The sequence below is a fragment of the Brachypodium distachyon genome, chromosome 5 (assembly GCF_000005505.3).
Source record: "Brachypodium distachyon strain Bd21 chromosome 5, Brachypodium_distachyon_v3.0, whole genome shotgun sequence".
Lineage (NCBI taxonomy): Eukaryota > Viridiplantae > Streptophyta > Magnoliopsida > Poales > Poaceae > Brachypodium > Brachypodium distachyon.
In genome coordinates this window covers 1,262,567-1,279,550 of record NC_016135.3, presented here as the reverse complement: position 1 = coordinate 1,279,550, position 16,984 = coordinate 1,262,567, and the positions used below count along the sequence as shown (strand labels likewise).

Sequence of the window (16,984 nt, the reverse complement as noted above, 5' to 3'; positions counted from 1 at the left end):
AAAGCTGTATTCTCCAGACAATGGAAGCTTTTATTGATTCTTTTGTATCCAATTAGAGCATGCAACCACAGAAGGGTTCAACTCGACCATATAAATATGATGGCACAAGAAAGATCTAATCAAGCTTCATTCACATACTAACACAAGTTCTTCATCAAGAGTAATCCAGCATCCAATGCGTGAAACCGGATGATGATCAAAGGACTTACCAACTCAAGACCGTGGATCACATGTATGAATGATCACATATGCAAACAGCTAAACAAGTGACCTTCAAACCCTAAAGGTTTGCCCTGATGAATAATTCACAGCTAAAAGCAGCAAGTATCTTCAGATCCCAGGGACTAATAACTGGGATGGTGTTCAGAAGTTGATCAGGTCATCTTTCTTGGGATCCTGCTTTTGGGGCCCTTCCTGGGAGCTGCTTCCTCCCTTCTTGCCGAATATCATCTCATCCAGATCATCGAGGATATCATCGTCCGCCCCGGGCCTTGCTCGAGAACCGGCTGGTTTTCTGACAAGGGCGTCTTCGCTCCCGACGGTGGCAGAATCCTCATGTTCCGTGGCGATCGGTATGACCACCGGCTCGTGTTCAGCGTTTGCCGACGCCAAGGGTTTCTTCATCTCTTCGTATCTAGATAGCACTTTCTGGATCTCATCATTCACGCTCAGGGCCTCGAAAAGCATGGCCTCGTTGTCTCCAGCCGTCTCGACGAATCTCTGGATGGTGTGTTGGGATTGGTAGCATTGTTGCACAAGAGTGGTTGTCAAGTCATCCTGTGGAAATAAGTAACATCGTAACATAATTAGTCAAAACACAATACTAGCTCTTTGCCAGAGTACGTTCAACAAAATCTAACTCAAAACTGTTAAAACAACAAATAAATCATAGTTGAAAAGTAATTTAGTTCGTGTCACCGCAAACAAAACATGAATATTTTGGGCGCATACCTTGCATTCATCAAAGAATAGCATATAGGGAACATCATAACATGCTTAATACAGCAGTAAGTGCTATTTTTTCAACAATCATGTTTTCTGATATAGAGCTAGATGACTAGCAAACAAGAAAAGCAATCTTACTGATGTACTCCCTCCTTCCCATTTTATAAGTTGTGATAGCTCAGAGAAAGCAGAGCACGCATTAGATAAAACAAAATCCAACGCACTAATTTTAACTCCCTCTTTTCCTAAATGTATGGCTTTTTAGTTAGTTGTACTTCAACCAAGACGTGTAAGAAAGACCATTGATCCTCCTCATCGTGTCACTTGTTACCCTTGGGTGTTGCATGCTACTCTAGTCCATGCTAAAATAGTAGCAGTAGAGGTAGCTGAAGGAGAGATATTCAAAGGAAAATGTTTGTATAAAGTTATATCAAAATGATCGATGATATGTATTTAGGAAGACATAGCATAGAAGAACGGTATATATTCGGGAAGAGAGGAAGTAACCATAAACTTCCTACTCTCATAAACAGAGTGATACAAGCATTCAACAGAACAAAATAACCAAAGCACTGGCAGCATAATTCAAATAACAATACACTGCATGATAGCTCAGAAATATGTACCAACCACATATCATCTACGATATCAGATGAAATTGCAAACAAAACAACAGATGGTACTCTTTCAACACAGCAACCAATACAGGAATTTCAACGGTTCACTGAAAAAGCTCCATAAGAAACCAGATCTCATGCATGGAAACAGCTACTCCCTCCATTAAAAAATATAGGGCATATCAATTTTGTCCAACTTCTTAAGTTTGACCAATTTTATAAAAAAAAATCAGCATCTACAAGACCAAATCGATATCAATAGATCCATCATGAAATATGTTTTCATAGTGTATTGATTTGGTACCATAAATGTTGGCACAAATTTTATATGCCCTATAGTTTTTAATGGAGTATTGCGTAAAGTGCCCTGCAGTCAAAAGGTTTTTATACAAACTTGTGACAAAGTTACACAAAGCCCGCTACCTGCAAAGCATCCTGCTGAGGGGAAGATGAAAGAACAGTCGAAAGAAGTTCAATGCTGTTACGCGCAACATCAAAAGCTTCCTTTGTTTCTTCGGCAGTATATGTATGCACATGCACATCTTCGAAGGTCTGTTGCGTGAAGTTTGCTTGAACTTCAGCTTCAGCAACTGAACGTGGTGGAGTAAATATGGGGACCAAGCTCTCATTGTCACGTCCAGGGAACCTCACTCCTCTTGATTTCAGGCTCTACAGAAAATACGTCAGCACCATATTTGTTGCTAGTTACTTAAAAGCACTGCCTTAGTTACTAACATATTTTTTCACTGTAATAGAAATCATATGGATTTACAGTACTGCCATCAAACTGGACACTGAAACAACTGAATTATTCAATGCCAAAGTTTATTGAGTACATTCAGTGCTAATGCCAAAAGTTTATCCACTACAATTACAGCATGAAAAAGTTATGACCACCGCAAATTATCACTAACTTCACTTCTAAACACAAACATATGAAGCATAAAGTATTAAAGAGCTGTATTTTGCTAACTGATAAACTTATTACTTCAAGGTGCTAGTCCTAAAATGGCTTGCTATTTATTTATTTTTTTGTGGGTAGGCTTGCTATATTTTTAACTAACATGAAGGAGCAATAGATTATAATGGCCCTTTTTATCGAACAATGAAAGAAAAATAAACCTAACTGCTGCAAGAAAGAACTACAGAATAGAACATAATTCAAGAAATTCTATTGTCACTTTCACTGGTAACGCGGAGATCAATACAAAGGAAGAAAAGGGGAGAAGGGGACATGTGTTAGTGTACCTTGTAGGTTTCCTCATAGACCGGCAGATATCGGAGCTCCTCACCAGACTCACCCCACGCTTCAATCAGCATAAGTGCCTTGTTCCTGTTATTGACCACAGTCTGGGGATCATCAATCAGCCTGACCATCTCATCAAGAACCCTCTCAGCTGCAATCTCCGAGAAGGCCTTCTCGCAGTTCTTGGCGACGGTCTCGAGAAGGAACAAGGAGAGGAACTGAACTCTGGCGTCCTTGAGCACGATCCGCTTCTTGATCCCACGGATCAGGTCCACGCTGTTGACCTTCTCCGAGTTTATCAAGTCGCAGATTTCGAGGTTCGCAGACCAGTCAGGACCGTCCAGGTTCTCCGAGGTGGCCTCCTCGACGAACTTGTCTGCGGGGGTCTGCGCTTGGAAGAGCTCCTTCATCTTGAAGCTCATGGAGCTCATGCCCGCCGTCATCTTCTTGCTGACCTCTGACCCAGTGATCTTGAGGCGCTCACTCAGTGCTGTGACTTTGTCCATCAGATTGTCATTCATCTTTGCTGCCTGTAAAGCCAGTAATAATCTATAAATATCTGTATGAAATACAAGCTGCAGTAGGCAGTAGCTGTAAAACCGTCTGGCCATATACTACCAGTATTTACTAATAATCAACGGAAACCACATAAACAGTCGCAATAACAGGCACATCGAAGTTTGATTAGCGCAACGAAGTCATGGTCAGATTTGAACAATCTAAACACCCCTTCATATGGGTTCAATGGGGGCAGAAAAGTTCAAAAAAATAATCAGGGGCGGACCTAATCTCGATTTTTTCTTGAATAAACGGATTCTTGCATTGCTACTCAACCACGAAGCAAGCAAATCCGCAACCAACCGAATGAATTATACAAATATATGCCCCCCACGAGCACGTTGACTAGCGGAGGGTCCTCCGGCGGCCGGAGCTTCGCCGCGTGGGCAGACGGGGAAGAGGGGTAAACGAAGAAAGGGAGGACAAAAGGCGGGCGGAGGAGAGCTCACCCTCGCCGGCCGCAGGGGAAGGAGGCGTCAGATCTGGCGAACGGCGGTTGAAACGACGAGTCTTGGTACTCCCGAAGGTCGCGCTCGCTCGCGAGAAACAGGACGCTTGGCTAGGGGCGAAAGAGCTCATAACCTCTGGGCGGTTTTCCTCTGTGAAATATAGATGGTCAACAGGCCGGCCCCCATATAAACGGGCCTGGCCCCAGGAAACGTCCTCCAGGCCCAGGCGCGGGACCAAACCCGGTTGGGCCGGCCTGAGTCCTTCAAGCCCCACGGGACCACCGAAGCCCGCCTCAGCACATGGGCAGATCTGCAGATCACTGCAAAAAAATGAAAAAAAAGGTTAGGCTAGGCCAGATTCAGGAGAAAATGAAAAAAAAACGGTTGGCCGGGTAGATGATGGGCTAAAAGAGAAAAAAGGTGCGCTGGGCCAAAATTGAGAAGGTTAATGCGCCAACTGTGTTAATCCTAAAAAACTATAAACGAGCCATGCCAAGGACCCGAGGATGAACCCCAGGGACGGACAGGAGGGGCTAGGGCCGGCCTAGGCTCGATTAGTTTTGTGCCGGGCCAGGCACACTCGGGCCAAGCCCGCTAGGCTTTCGGTCTTTTCAGAAAGAGTAAATTACAAAAAAACACCACATCAGACTTAGGGTTTCACATAGGTATCTGTTTTCATTTTAGTTGCAAAAAACCATCGGATTAGCGTAACCTCTCCCTCGCTAGCATATAAGCCCGTTTTTAACAAGACGGGTCCACCAGTCAGGCCAACCTGGCGTCCATCGTCCCAACTATCTCTTCTTCCTCTCTACTCTCTCTCTCTCCCCCCGATCTGAAGGCCGATGGGCTCTCACTGGCCATGGCCGCCGCCGCTAGGGAGCCGTGCGGCGAGCAACCGGGGCGAGCGGCGGCACGAGTGGAGCAGCAACGCGTCGCCATAGGGGCGAGCCGCAGCGCGAGCGGAGGCGCGTCAAAGCGGCGGAGCAGCAGTGGGCGAGCGACGCGGCGGCACGCGGAGCCACGGCGCGCGTCGTGGGGGAGCAGCGGCGGCAGCGTGCGGGCGAGCGTCGCGGGGGAGCAACAGCGCGCGGAGATTAAAACTTCTTACACCTTCTTATGGAGGTGGTAGGTGAATAAAGGAGAAGAAAATGCTATAAAAAACCCAGAAACATAGACATAGACACCGTTTCGAAAACCAAATAAATAGATACATAAAGTCAATTTCTCATGTGATGATACCGCGGTGTCTCCAAAAACAACCACATCTACACCAAAGTGACAGAAGAATCCAACAATCCATCTGTCACACTAGGCCAAATGGTTTGACCACCCAAAATCGACACGGGACCAAATTTACTCAATATTAATAGTTCACAGTAGAAAAATCACAAAAGGAAAGAGTTAAGAGGTGGAGTCCACACTTTCGCGCTAGGGGACAAAAAAATACACTTATCTATTTGAAAAAAAATTAACAATTTATCATGAAATTTGGACATACATAGGCTTGATTTTTTTTAACCTGTAACATGTTTTATTTAATGTATACCACTCCCTCCGATCCATAACTTATTGCAACTCTATAATAAGTCTGAGACACTCATTATGGATCGGGGGAGTAAAATTTTCCAATAGTGCACAATTACATTTTTTTTAGTTTTTCTTCCCATCAAAATACTCATGGCAACTACCCATTTAAAATCAATAAGAAGGTTCACTTGTAGGCGAAGTATCCGGTGAAAACCACCTCTACGGTGCAAACTGTGAAAACTCCATCGAAAAAAGTTCAAAAAATTCTCAAAAAAATCACATATGTTAAAAAAGTGATGTTTTATATATGTGTAAAATTTCAAGTCCAAACTCAATTTCGTTTGGTAGCAGCAAAAAAGACAAATTCTGCATGAATAGTGGTTTTTAAGTATTTGACACTATTCATTGTAAATTTCTCTTTTTAATTTCTCCAAAACGCTTTTGATTTTGAACTTGAAATTTTGCAGGTTTGTAGAACATCACAGTCCCAACATATGGTATTTTTTTAGAATTTTTTTGAAACTTCTAAACGTGGCTTTTATGAAGTTTGCATCGAATGAGGGTTTTCACTGGATACTTCGCTTGTAAATTAAGAAAATTACATTAGTTTTTAGACACGTGCGTGAGTAAATAGACACTACTCGCTCGGTTGATAATGATAGTCACATCTCATAATTAAAGCTTAAATCCACAAACATTTTGGCACATGGTCGAAAATCCGTATCTTGGTGCTAACCACCCGCTCCGTCGTCTCAATCCTCATGACTATGTCAAGTTCTCGGAGATGGTGGTGATATCCCCATTTCATTATGTGCTGGACGAAAATTTGCTTCAAGAAGCCGTATATTTGCATCAAGGTCCATATAGTTATTTGATTTTCTGTCAAAAAAAATTCAAAAAGTTGTGCGCCATTTGTTTATAAGACTTAATGTGTTTTTTTGCTTTTGTTGAATTGGACTCCAGTGCCAAGATTACACTGAAGCATTACGCCGTGAACACCTCGCCCCTCATAACCATCTTCCTCTTGCCTTCGTCCTTCGCTCTTTGACTCGCAGTCCTACCATCCGATCCCCGACTGCTTTCACACCTTTCAAGGGCGGCGCATTACCATCGACCTCAATGTTGCACCACCCTTCTCAATCCTCCTTTTTTTGGGCTTCTAGGCCAACTTATAGGTTCCAGGCAGCTGAAACCTAAAAGAAAGGAAAATTTCTCATGAGCTGAAGCTGAACCCAAATCACTTGTAAAATTGGCTCCTAGGAGAAACTGGTCTGGTCCCGACCAGTTTCTAGGACTTCTCCACACATCAGGTTTAGACTTGCCCACGGCGAACCATATTTACAGCAAAAATGCCGCCACCAAGTTTTCCCACCGCGAACCGTTTTCTTGCCCGAGCGCCTCCCTCGCGACCAGCCCCCACCCGGCGTCCTCCCCAGCGCCGGCCGCCCCGCCTCCTCCCCCTCCTCCGGTTGCCCCGCTTCCTCCCCCGCCTCCACCCCGCACCCTCCCCAGCGCCGGCCTCCCCGCCTCCTCCCCGCCGCTGGCCGGTCACCCGCCTCTCCCCCTCCTCCGATCGCCCCGCGTCCTCCCCACCGCCGGCCGCCCTGCCTTCACCCCGCGTCCTCCTCGTTGCCGAATTCCCCATCTTCCCCGCAGCTCGACCGGCCAAAAGGTGAGCAAATCTTGGCATCATGGTTTACCTTTGTACTATATGTGTGATGTTTCCATGTTGTGGAATGAAGTAGCCACTGTTTTCTTGTCCTGTCATCGTGGCCTATCTTTTTACTGCATGTGTGATTTGTGGAATGATGGATTTATGGGTAAATAGGCACTGTTTGTATGGCTAAGGAGGACATGGGAGTATCACAATAAAAAGTAGGCTGTGTTTGCTTTGAACCAATTCTGAACCTGTAGTTTGCATTAGAACCTATTTTTATTTATCTTGGCTGCACCTGTGTGTGCTAGTTGATGCTTGTGTGTGCAAATTATTTGTATGGATTGTGTGCCATCTGATGCATGCGTGATGCACCTGCACGTACTTGTACATTGTTTTTATTTGTCTCACTTGGTTTCTTGATAAGGGGTGACCTAATCTTCTCAGAGAGCAACGTGGATAACTTGTATGATTCTAAAAATCTTCCGGCTGTTCACCCGTCGCGGCACGACGAACTTGCAACCCAATGGAAATTCGCAACACCACACACTTGCGCAGTAGTCCGCCGACCACAAGCGGTTTTGCAATCTTCCAATTCCCAGCGGAACGACAGATTACGCTCGAAATTTCAGTAGATAACAAACACCCTATCGAAACGAATATGGTGTATATGATTCCAGATGAATGCTTCTCGCAATCAACAAGAGTCTCAAAAATAGCTAAAACGTGTTCTCCCCTAAACCTAGACGTACCCCTTGTTTATATAGACGAGGAGTAGCCCAAACTCAATACAGACTCCGACTTAAACTCAAACTAGAATTCGACTCAGACTCAAGAACTAGAATTTGACTCAAAGTCAAACATGGACTCGCAGATTTGGGCACTCCTTAGACGTGTCGGACTCGTCGTAGGCTGTCTTAGTACGCCTCATATTCGTACACGACTTGTGGTGCATCCTGAGCATATCATCCTTGTCGTTGACTGCCACTTGCACAAAGACATTCTTCTAACTTGTATCCTTCATCTTCACTTTTTGTGCGCCTGCCTCTCTCTCCTCCCTCGCGCATATCTTGATGTTGGATATCAACACTTGAGGATCCGCACCCTCATCATTTCTCTTATATGTTGAAGCTACAGATTCATCGGAGGAAGAATTTGACATGGCAGTGGTTGCATTATTTTGTATTTTTCAAAAGAAAAAGAGAATTTCATATGTGCTAGTTGAAGGTACCAATGATGGCACCATGGGTGTGATACTTGAAGGTATTGGAGCGAGTTTGGCAGCTTGAATGATGCTACTGAAGAACTCCTTTTGTGTAGGATAAGAAATATGAGACCTTTTCTTTTGTTAGACTTGTAATATGTACTACTTTAATATGTTCAACTTTTATTCTAATTGTCATTTATGTGGTAAAACAGTCCAAAATACGCATCTTAACAACCAAATAAGTCACGGTTCAGTTTTAGGAGCATCATAGTCCTTTCATACATACATCCGACATGAAGCTGTATTTTCAGAAGCTGAAAAAAAGAGAATATAATAGTTTCTCAGGGTTTTTTTGGCAGCTGGCCAAAAATTAAGCTGAAACTGGTTTTTAGATAAGTTCCAGCCAAAAAAAGGGAGCCTCAATGTTGCATCACCCTTGTTATTTTCCTTCTTGCTCTTCTTCCCGTGCTTTTCCATTTGTTCGTCGCCCCCAAATCCAACGACAGCAAACAAAATGTTTGCCACAAGATGAGATATTGAATGCCCGTTCTATAAGTTTTTTTTTGTTCGAGTAAATTTTCGTTGAACTTTGAACACAATATTTGCTACGTTCAGACCACACAACCAAAATTTCCCTCCCACGGCTTCAAATATCAAAATCGGCCAAACACCTCATCAACAATAATAAGTAAGAGAAGGAAAAAAACCATCTTTCCTCCTCCTCCCACACCATCGGCATAGGCGCGCCGGCGAGTCGGCCACCGATCCGACCCCCATGGAGTCCTCCGCACGGCCCTGCCCCGTGAATGTGGAGGACGATTTCTACTGGGACGCCGCGGCCGAGGCGGAGCTCCAGGCCATCGAGGCAGCCTACGCTTCCGAGTCCGCCAAGCGCCGCCGCCTCCCGGACTGGTGCAGCCCCGCCGTCCCCGTGCGCCCACGAACGAATCCGCTCCCCGCGGCCGGAGCCGCCGACTTGCCATCGTGGACCCCATCGCCTCCCACTCGCCGAGTTGCAGGTGCGGCTCCCCTCTTCTTGCCTTCCTGTTCTGCTTCTCCCTTTCTTCACACCGCGGAATTAAAGAAGGCTCTTGCTTCTTGGAACTGAGGCAAGAACAGATCGTTCCCTCCACATTGCGTCGACCATGGAAATTGTTTGTGCAATTGTGTTAATAAGTTTGTATGATACATCGCACGCATGCGCGTGGAGGACTGGAGGGGATAGGGTTCTTGGGGTTACAGTTTCATCACTTGGAAGAGAAGCCCCCAACTTTGGTGAAATGGCAGCTATGCGTGATTTCTTCCATGTTGGTGCGCTTGGGCTGGTTGGTTGATTTGCACCTAGTTGAAATTTATCAGTGTTAATCTTATTGTGGGATTGACATGAGAATCCTGTTGCCTTTGGATTTTGCGCTACAGGGTATGTGAAGGCAATGCACCAACAAATAGTTTTCAGCGGTAAGATAGTATATTGCCAGACACCTTCTGAAGTGGAGAAAGCTACAACGGAAATTTTACGCAAAATTGAAAAGATGAAGGCCACTGGCCAGGTCTCCCTCGGTTTTGATCTTGAATGGCGACCCTTTCCTAGAAGAGGTTTGCTGCTCTGCCTAGCCTCGTCTTTAACTGCATTCTCAAACTGCAAAAATGTCAGTTATTGGATGAATTCCTTGTAAGTTAACTTTTGTAAATAATTGGATCTGATGGAACCACCAATGATGTGAAGTGTCAACTTTGCAGGAGACCCGCCATGTAAAGTCGCTCTAATGCAGTTATGCATGGACAAAACTCATTGTTATGTCATGCATATCATTCACTCTGGAGTACCTCCTAAATTGAAGTTCCTTTTGGAGGATAATTCATCAATTAAAGTGTGTAATTTGATTTCCTTCAAAGAATTTTGGCCATTTCCCCTTAGATCAAATGCTCTATTCCCCCACAGATGGGTTGCCCTTTTTCAGTCATGCAAGACATTGTTACGTTGTCTGCGCAGGTTGGAATTTGTATAGACAATGATGCAAGGAAAATGTTCAACGATTATGATGTCCGTGTACAGCCATTAATGGATTTGTCTACTGTTGCTAATGTCAAGTTAGCTGGGCCTCCTAAAAGATGGAGTCTTGCTGCATTAACTGAAATGATCACATGTAAAGAGGTAATTTCTTTTTATTAGCTAATAAGTACTGTTCTCTTCCCCAGTTATGTTAGTGTGGGGAGAAACATGAGTCTTCAGGTCTTTATTCACGTTTTTGTTTTATGTATCACTTCAATGTATGGTTGGCTAAATCACACGAGTTCATTTGTTATCTAATAGTAGAAACAAGCCAAAACACACAGATGCCACTATAATATAAGTTTTTTTATTCAGAGTACATGATTAAAACTAAAATTCTTTTGACTGCTACTGTATCATGATTGGTCTATATGGCTATATCTATGTATTGTGGTAATGTCTGGTAGGGTAATTGATACAAGTTCAATTATTATTTTAGCAGACCAAACTCTGAAGTGCCTGTGAGATACAAGCAATTTTTTCACTAGGAATGTTTACATAAAAAAATTGGTTGGTTGCTTGGTCTAATTTCTTCTGCTAGTTCAGTGTTTTGTTGCACTAACATATTGCTATGTTGCAATTCTCTTTATCACCTGCAACTTTTCCTGTCTACAGTTACCCAAGCCCAGCAACATAAGAATGGGAAACTGGGAGGCTTACACTCTCTCAAAGCAGCAACTTCAGTATGCTGCTACTGATGCCTATATCTCGTGGTACTTGTATGAGGTATATGAATAATTGAATATACTATTCATAAGCTGTTATTCCTTTCTCTACGATTTTGACACCCATTTCTACTCTTGATCAGGTATTACAGAGTCTTCCAGATTATAATGCTGAAACTGAAAAGGAGATAGTTTAGGGAACATAGCAGTAGATGCACAATTAAACTGGAGCTTCCAAAAAAGAAGAAGCTATTTCATGTCTCCCTAGTGTTCTATGACTTCTCTTCTCAACCAGGTCAGCAATGTCGACTCATTTACTTAACCTGCAAACCTGATGCTAGCTGTGGATTGGTTTTTACACTCTCTTATGATTACATATTGTCTTTTCCTGCTCAGAGTTTTGCACAAGATTCTTTATATGTGGAGAAATTAGAGATAATAGATGCTATATTCGCTTATACTGGTCTATGAATGACTTCATATGGTTCAAGACTAGTTTAAATTTAGTTATGATTTTTGTATATATGCCAAAATTTTCCTTGGCTTCATAGCAAACATGCTGTTTCCAATTAGAACTATTGTAAGTCCGAAGCCATCATAATTGGTGACACACTGCTTGAAATGTTCAGACTAAGAAGTTAAGAACAACGGACCTAGTTTCTTGTCCTTTTTGGAACCATTCTTGTCACGCCCAGGACTAGCTTGTGGTGTAACAGACCTAAATCTTTGTTCATGATTGTATGAACAAATGTGGAAATTCGGACATAGAACCATTATCTTGGAATGTCTTCTGTTCTTATAACTTATAAATAAGAAGTTATTATCTCAATATTTGCGTCACTTGTTAATCCATACTCTGAACTGTGAAGTTTAACAGTATGCACAAAACAGTCATATAAGGGTGTTACAGAGCATATAGAACTTGATAGTCCATACTCTGAACTGTGAAGTTTAGCAGTTTGTTGCCTTTATTTTTGCATATAGAACTGACAGGACAGATGGTTCTGTAAATTCTTGCAGACTTATACCACAAAAAGAGTCCAGTTGTCCTAGTTAATCATTACATGTTCATTGGATCTTCTCTGTTGATGATTATGTTATACATGTATTGTGTAGTAAAATCTTATACAATCACAAATGCCAAGTGCAAATGCCAAATGGCAGTTTGAGATTGTTTCACGTCCAAAAGATGGAACTTGAAATTTCTAATCTATTTTTTAGGAATAAAAAAAATGATGTGACCTAACATTCAGTACTAAACTAATAAACAATACATATATTTGTAGCCACTTTTAACTTGTTCAAAAAACTTGCTCCCATAATCTTCTGTTGGATGCAGCATGAATTGCAAACTAAATAACCTAAACCTGGTGATATATATTTAACATTTTCTCCCAATGTAAACATTGCATTGCTGAAGCTCTCTGTCGCTTCTGTTCCCGCAGGGTTGAGTACGAAGATATTTTCCCTTGGTCAAAACCAAAGAACTGAAAGTTTCTCCAACCATGCATTGGGAGGCCTGCTGTGCGAAGATCTTCGCTCTGTTGTAATTTGTGCTTGTTGTGATTTAGATTATGTTTCTTAGAACTGTTGTGATTTAGATGCGTGGTGGTTAACCCCTTCACTATAAATTCTTGGATTGTGCCGCCATTGTAACTTGCAAGTTGGATCAAGTACTCTCTCTCCCTCCTTTTTTTTATTGGATCAAGTGCTCTTCTAGTGAGAACAGTTTGGGCTAAATTTTATTGGCCCTATTAGTTTGTTTGATATCGCCATTTGGAGTTAGTTTTGGGCTTAGAGTCATTTAAGTTGCACCTGACTAATCATGTCTCTTTTGTGGGCCTATCTGGGCTGTCATTACGATGGGCTGTCCAAATGGCCCTGATAAAGGTCAAGTATAACCAACTTTTGCTCCAAAAGAAATGGCCAGCTGCTCCAAAACTAGCATGATGGTGAGAATGATGTTGTTTTCAAGTGAAGTTGAGAACTTAAATTAGTAGAATTGAACTTTAACATGTCCTTGCCAGTTAACTTCTTCATCCTTGTGCTCGTCTTCTTCCTTCCGGGGATTTGATTATATACCTCACTTCACATTGCTCTGATAATTTGTCATGTCCTCATTGACAAGCGGCTCTAAACCCTGCATGTAAGTGACACAGGGTGAGACAAATCATCAAAGTGCAAAGTAAATGTGATCAAATCATCAAATGTGTCTCTCTGTGTTTATCGTCACTAGCCTCCATCAATCTAGCACTATTCTTCTCTGCATCGACTGTAAATCTATCATCAATAGGTTAGAACTATAATCAATCTTAGTGGATGTGGATTACATAGTCGGCGATTTTGACGAAACATTCACTGTTTTGGAGGCCAAACTAATTAATTAATGTCACCGGCCGAAACTAAACTGCTCATGCAGCACAGGTGGAATTAACTAGATTCAGCTTTGGTCATGGATCTTGGATTGACTAGATCCTGAAACCGGCCGTCAACATTTGCACTGATAATGTTCTTTTATTTTCTAGGTGACACGTCTATGTATTCTCCTCCATCTAAATAAATATCACGAGCACCATGCTTATTCTGAAATTAGAATCAATCCAAACTTAAAATGCAGACATGTAATGGACAAAGATGCTTGCTTTCAACATTACTGACAGGATGCATGGGCCGGCCACGCATGAATCATTCTCTCGCATAGTTTTATCTTGTCAATTACTGAACAGACATTTATATACATGATCAAGGATTTGATCCCTTCTACTCGTGATCTCATGTAGAGAATAAATCTGTGTGCTGAGATACTCACAGAAAAACAAATATGAAAAAGGGAATAATCAGTTGGGCTTTAAGATTCCGAGCAAGCACACCAAGCCGACGGGGCCACATGGAAAATACAACGGTGGCAATAGTATATACACAGAAATGGAATCTCCCGGCCCAATCTCGACTGTCCACTTGGTTGCCGATGGGCACGTGGCGCGCATCGGTCTGTCCGCGGCCGCTTGGGTTTAGTGCTGGGTTAGTAGTGACAGAGTTCTTGTCACATGGATTTGTGCTGGTCAAAGCGAAACAACATGGTATTGTGATCTTGTATCACGAAGCTAGATTCTCTTCTGATGAGAACAAGACTTTTTTTTTCTGTGTGTTGTTACAATTGGGACAGCGAGATTTCAGTGTTGGAAGAGCGCTGCTTTTGACACAAGAGAGTTCCCAGCTTTGAATTTGCATGCATACACAGGAGGGCCTGCATTCCCATAATTTGACCCTGTTGGATTCTTAACTTAAAAGTGAAAATTGGAAACCTTTCCTAATGATTAACCAACACTTTCTAATCAATTCAACAGTAAGTCTTTTTTACTGACGATGGAAGTACCATATGTATTTTCGACTTTGGCAAAATGGATGCAAATTAGTATCTACTCCCTCCATCCCATAATTCTTGAGACGAGAATTATGGGACGGAGGGAGTACATATCTAGCAATATCTTATATAATATATCATTGCCAAAAGAAAAATCAATTGACACAGGTCAAAAGATGTATATTATCTGATAAGATCTAGTAATCATTTGAGATCAGTGTTTCCAGAGCTGGCACCTGGCTAATGCCGGAGCACTAACAACACTAGTTGTTCTAGACACTGATTTTCACTGCATAAAACTTTCACCCAGCGTGCTAATCATCTTGACCTTAATTGGCAGGGGACAAATGCTATTGCATAAGGTGACTTGCTAACCATATTTGCCCGTCTCTTTTGAGACCAGACCAGCTATCTTGTCACTTTTTCTTGTGTGTTCTTCCACTACCACTGCACTGGAGGGCACGGCTTGTCTACCGTTGGTGATTGATTTGATGCATTGGGAAGACTTCGTTCCAGCGGCTCACAGTGATCACACAGATCTGTCATCTTTTATGGTTGTCGTGTGTACAAAGATGATCTTCCATATATAGACTGCCTCCGTATGCCACAATGTAGTATATGCTATGCAATTATATTTTGTGGTAGATCTAGTCATATATCAATGTAGTGTTTTTTCCATATTGTTGTGGTTATCAAATAAGAAAATGTTTAATTAACAAAGATTCAAAATTTTCTTATCAGAGAAATAGTACATGGTAAGGTCATCTCTGGCCTGCCACTTTGGTTTGAGTGATATGTAGTGGGATCTGCTCTTGACATATAGGTTTGTGAATCCCGGACGTGTCGCTTACTTGTGAATACCGTAGATTGTTGGCTTGTCTGAGATGAATCTAAGATGAAAGCAAATAAGATAATATACTTTGAAGAAATGGTATCAGGTATAGTGGAGAATCCACCAAGCTGTAGATGTAGTGCATATGCATAGAAATTGCTTCCAGCTGGAGATGCTATACATCATTACTCTTTACATTGTTCTTCTGGAATATTTGTCCTGTCATATACTACATGAAGAAACTTCTTCAGACAATTTGACAGAACATGCGTGAGCAGTACTGTTAGCTTTTTCCAAGGATCGAACACAAGATCTCCTGGCACCTCATGTCCAGTGGCAACACAAGTCGTCAAGCTGCAACGAGTCTAAGATCAGGGGGAACAGGTAATGGAACATTTACAAACCGACTCATCCGACTCTGTCCTAGACGCAGTAGTTCGACCTGCATGCCAGCAATGATAAGATATTTTCCTAACTCAAACGACTGTTTTTTTCCAAATTCTACTTCTACTAGGACAATTGGCATTGGACCTGTCTTCTAACAGGATGACCACAATTTTGGATTATACAACAAGCATTTTGTATTTACCTATAGATGATACTCCCTCCTATCCATATTAATGGTCAAAATATTACATGTATCTAAACGCTTTTTAGGCATATATTCATTCATATTTGGGCAAATTTGAGACAATTAATATGGATCGGAGGGAGTACAATATTACTGTTGCCTGTAATTTTTGGGATCTGACTGAACTTTTAAACACTTTTTAATTCGACAGGGGGCGAAGACACCCCCGGTTCCACTAAAAATAAAACCAGGACAGAGTAGTGCACTTATTACAGGAACTGAGTCTCAAACAGGAAACAGAGTAAGATGGGTCACAACGGCCATCAAAAACAGCAGAAATTCTTGGCATAGTTCAAAAGAAATCCTATATCGAATAGGATTCGACCACATTCTGAACTTTGGCACACGGGCGAACAGCAGCCTCACTTTTAAATACTTCCATGATGTAGGATTCATGTAACTGAATTGAGCTCTCAAACACAATCTATCATTGGATTATGGTCTCCAAGGACCAAGCTATCATGCATGCACCTCCTTCTCTCTTAGCCCTAGGTTTGGACTTTGATCCTGAATTCCATGCAAATTGCAATTGATTTTTCCACCTGGATCTGATGTTAGATTTCTGAACAGAGCTTCTCAAGCACATTGAGTTCGTAACTTGCAGTGCATTTCCCCATTAGGGAAAGAGGGAATGAACCAAGCACATGAGAATCCTACCAATTGCATTGACCTACTTAAACAAACACTTATCCTAATATCAAAGACCACAGGTTCATTATGAATACCACAAGTATGGGGTTATCCACAATAAAATAACTCGTATGTATCTAATACTAAATACGACTGGGAATATATATATGTGAATACCGATATATGCTTACCATGTGATGCACCTAGAAGCAGTTGATATTGCTAGAACCAAATCGGCTCCATATCCTCTGGAATATTTTCCCCCTAATTTACCATATATCATCATCACGAAAATAAAATCAGAGTTACTGTTGCACTGTATATATATTTTTTCTTGATCAACCCATGCTATATATAAAAGAAATTGACATCATATCAATCACAGTTTTATGGTAAATTGAAGTAACAGAATTCTCCTAATTATTTGTCTCACTATCTAATTTTTTAAATATAATCTGCGAAAAATATATAAAAGAAGTATGTTCTTTCTCTATCATTTTTTACAGTTGATTTCCTATCAATTAATGCTGAAGTGGGGAGGTCATGACTCATGAGAGGCTACCACATGACACACCTGCCACTGCATGGCGCCCCTTATCATCTGAC

At 42.0% G+C, this 16,984-nt stretch overlaps 2 protein-coding genes across 3 annotated transcripts; one reads left to right on the top strand and one right to left on the bottom strand.

Moving 5' to 3' along the window:
- Nucleotides 1-9: 9 nt before the first annotated feature.
- On the bottom strand, nt 10-3,963 carry LOC100827235 (TOM1-like protein 1). Its single transcript, XM_003580207.4, has 4 exons — nt 3,816-3,963; nt 2,811-3,338; nt 1,986-2,231; nt 10-777 (listed from the first exon to the last, which is right to left on the bottom strand). The coding sequence occupies exons 2-4, from the start codon at nt 3,327-3,329 to the stop codon at nt 364-366; spliced, it is 1,179 nt and encodes a 392-aa protein (XP_003580255.1). The 5' UTR covers nt 3,330-3,338; nt 3,816-3,963; the 3' UTR covers nt 10-363.
- Nucleotides 3,964-8,880: 4,917 nt separating this feature from the next.
- On the top strand, nt 8,881-12,710 carry LOC100825063 (Werner Syndrome-like exonuclease). 2 transcript variants are annotated; one of them, XM_024456420.1, is made up of 8 exons: nt 8,881-9,222; nt 9,323-9,514; nt 9,623-9,799; nt 9,944-10,074; nt 10,197-10,358; nt 10,872-10,982; nt 11,065-11,216; nt 12,367-12,710. In XM_024456420.1, exons 1-7 carry the CDS (start codon nt 8,979-8,981, stop codon nt 11,116-11,118), a joined length of 1,071 nt encoding a protein of 356 aa, XP_024312188.1. In that variant the 5' UTR covers nt 8,881-8,978; the 3' UTR covers nt 11,119-11,216; nt 12,367-12,710. The 2 variants fall into 2 exon arrangements, with proteins under 2 accessions (XP_024312188.1, XP_003580248.1); XM_003580200.4 differs by lacking the exon at nt 9,323-9,514 and having other exon boundaries at nt 8,884-9,222.
- The last annotated feature ends 4,274 nt before the right edge of the window (nt 12,711-16,984 follow it).

What these genes read in the sequence shown, in the direction of transcription:
- LOC100825063 (XM_024456420.1), top strand. Translation starts at nt 8,979, where the DNA reads ATGGAGTCCTCCGCACGGCCCTGCCCCGTGAATGTGGAGGACGATTTC. An exon ending in TCCCACTCGCCGAGTTGCAG is followed by an intron (nt 9,223 to 9,322) that starts GTGCGGCTCCCC and finishes AGGCAAGAACAG; the next exon opens with ATCGTTCCCTCCACATTGCG. An exon ending in AAATGATCACATGTAAAGAG is followed by an intron (nt 10,359 to 10,871) that starts GTAATTTCTTTT and finishes TCCTGTCTACAG; the next exon opens with TTACCCAAGCCCAGCAACAT.
- LOC100827235 (XM_003580207.4), bottom strand. Translation starts at nt 3,329, where the DNA reads ATGAATGACAATCTGATGGACAAAGTCACAGCACTGAGTGAGCGCCTC. An exon ending in TCTATGAGGAAACCTACAAG is followed by an intron (nt 2,232 to 2,810) that starts GTACACTAACAC and finishes TATTTTCTGTAG; the next exon opens with AGCCTGAAATCAAGAGGAGT. An exon ending in CTCAGCAGGATGCTTTGCAG is followed by an intron (nt 778 to 1,985) that starts GTAGCGGGCTTT and finishes TTATTTCCACAG; the next exon opens with GATGACTTGACAACCACTCT.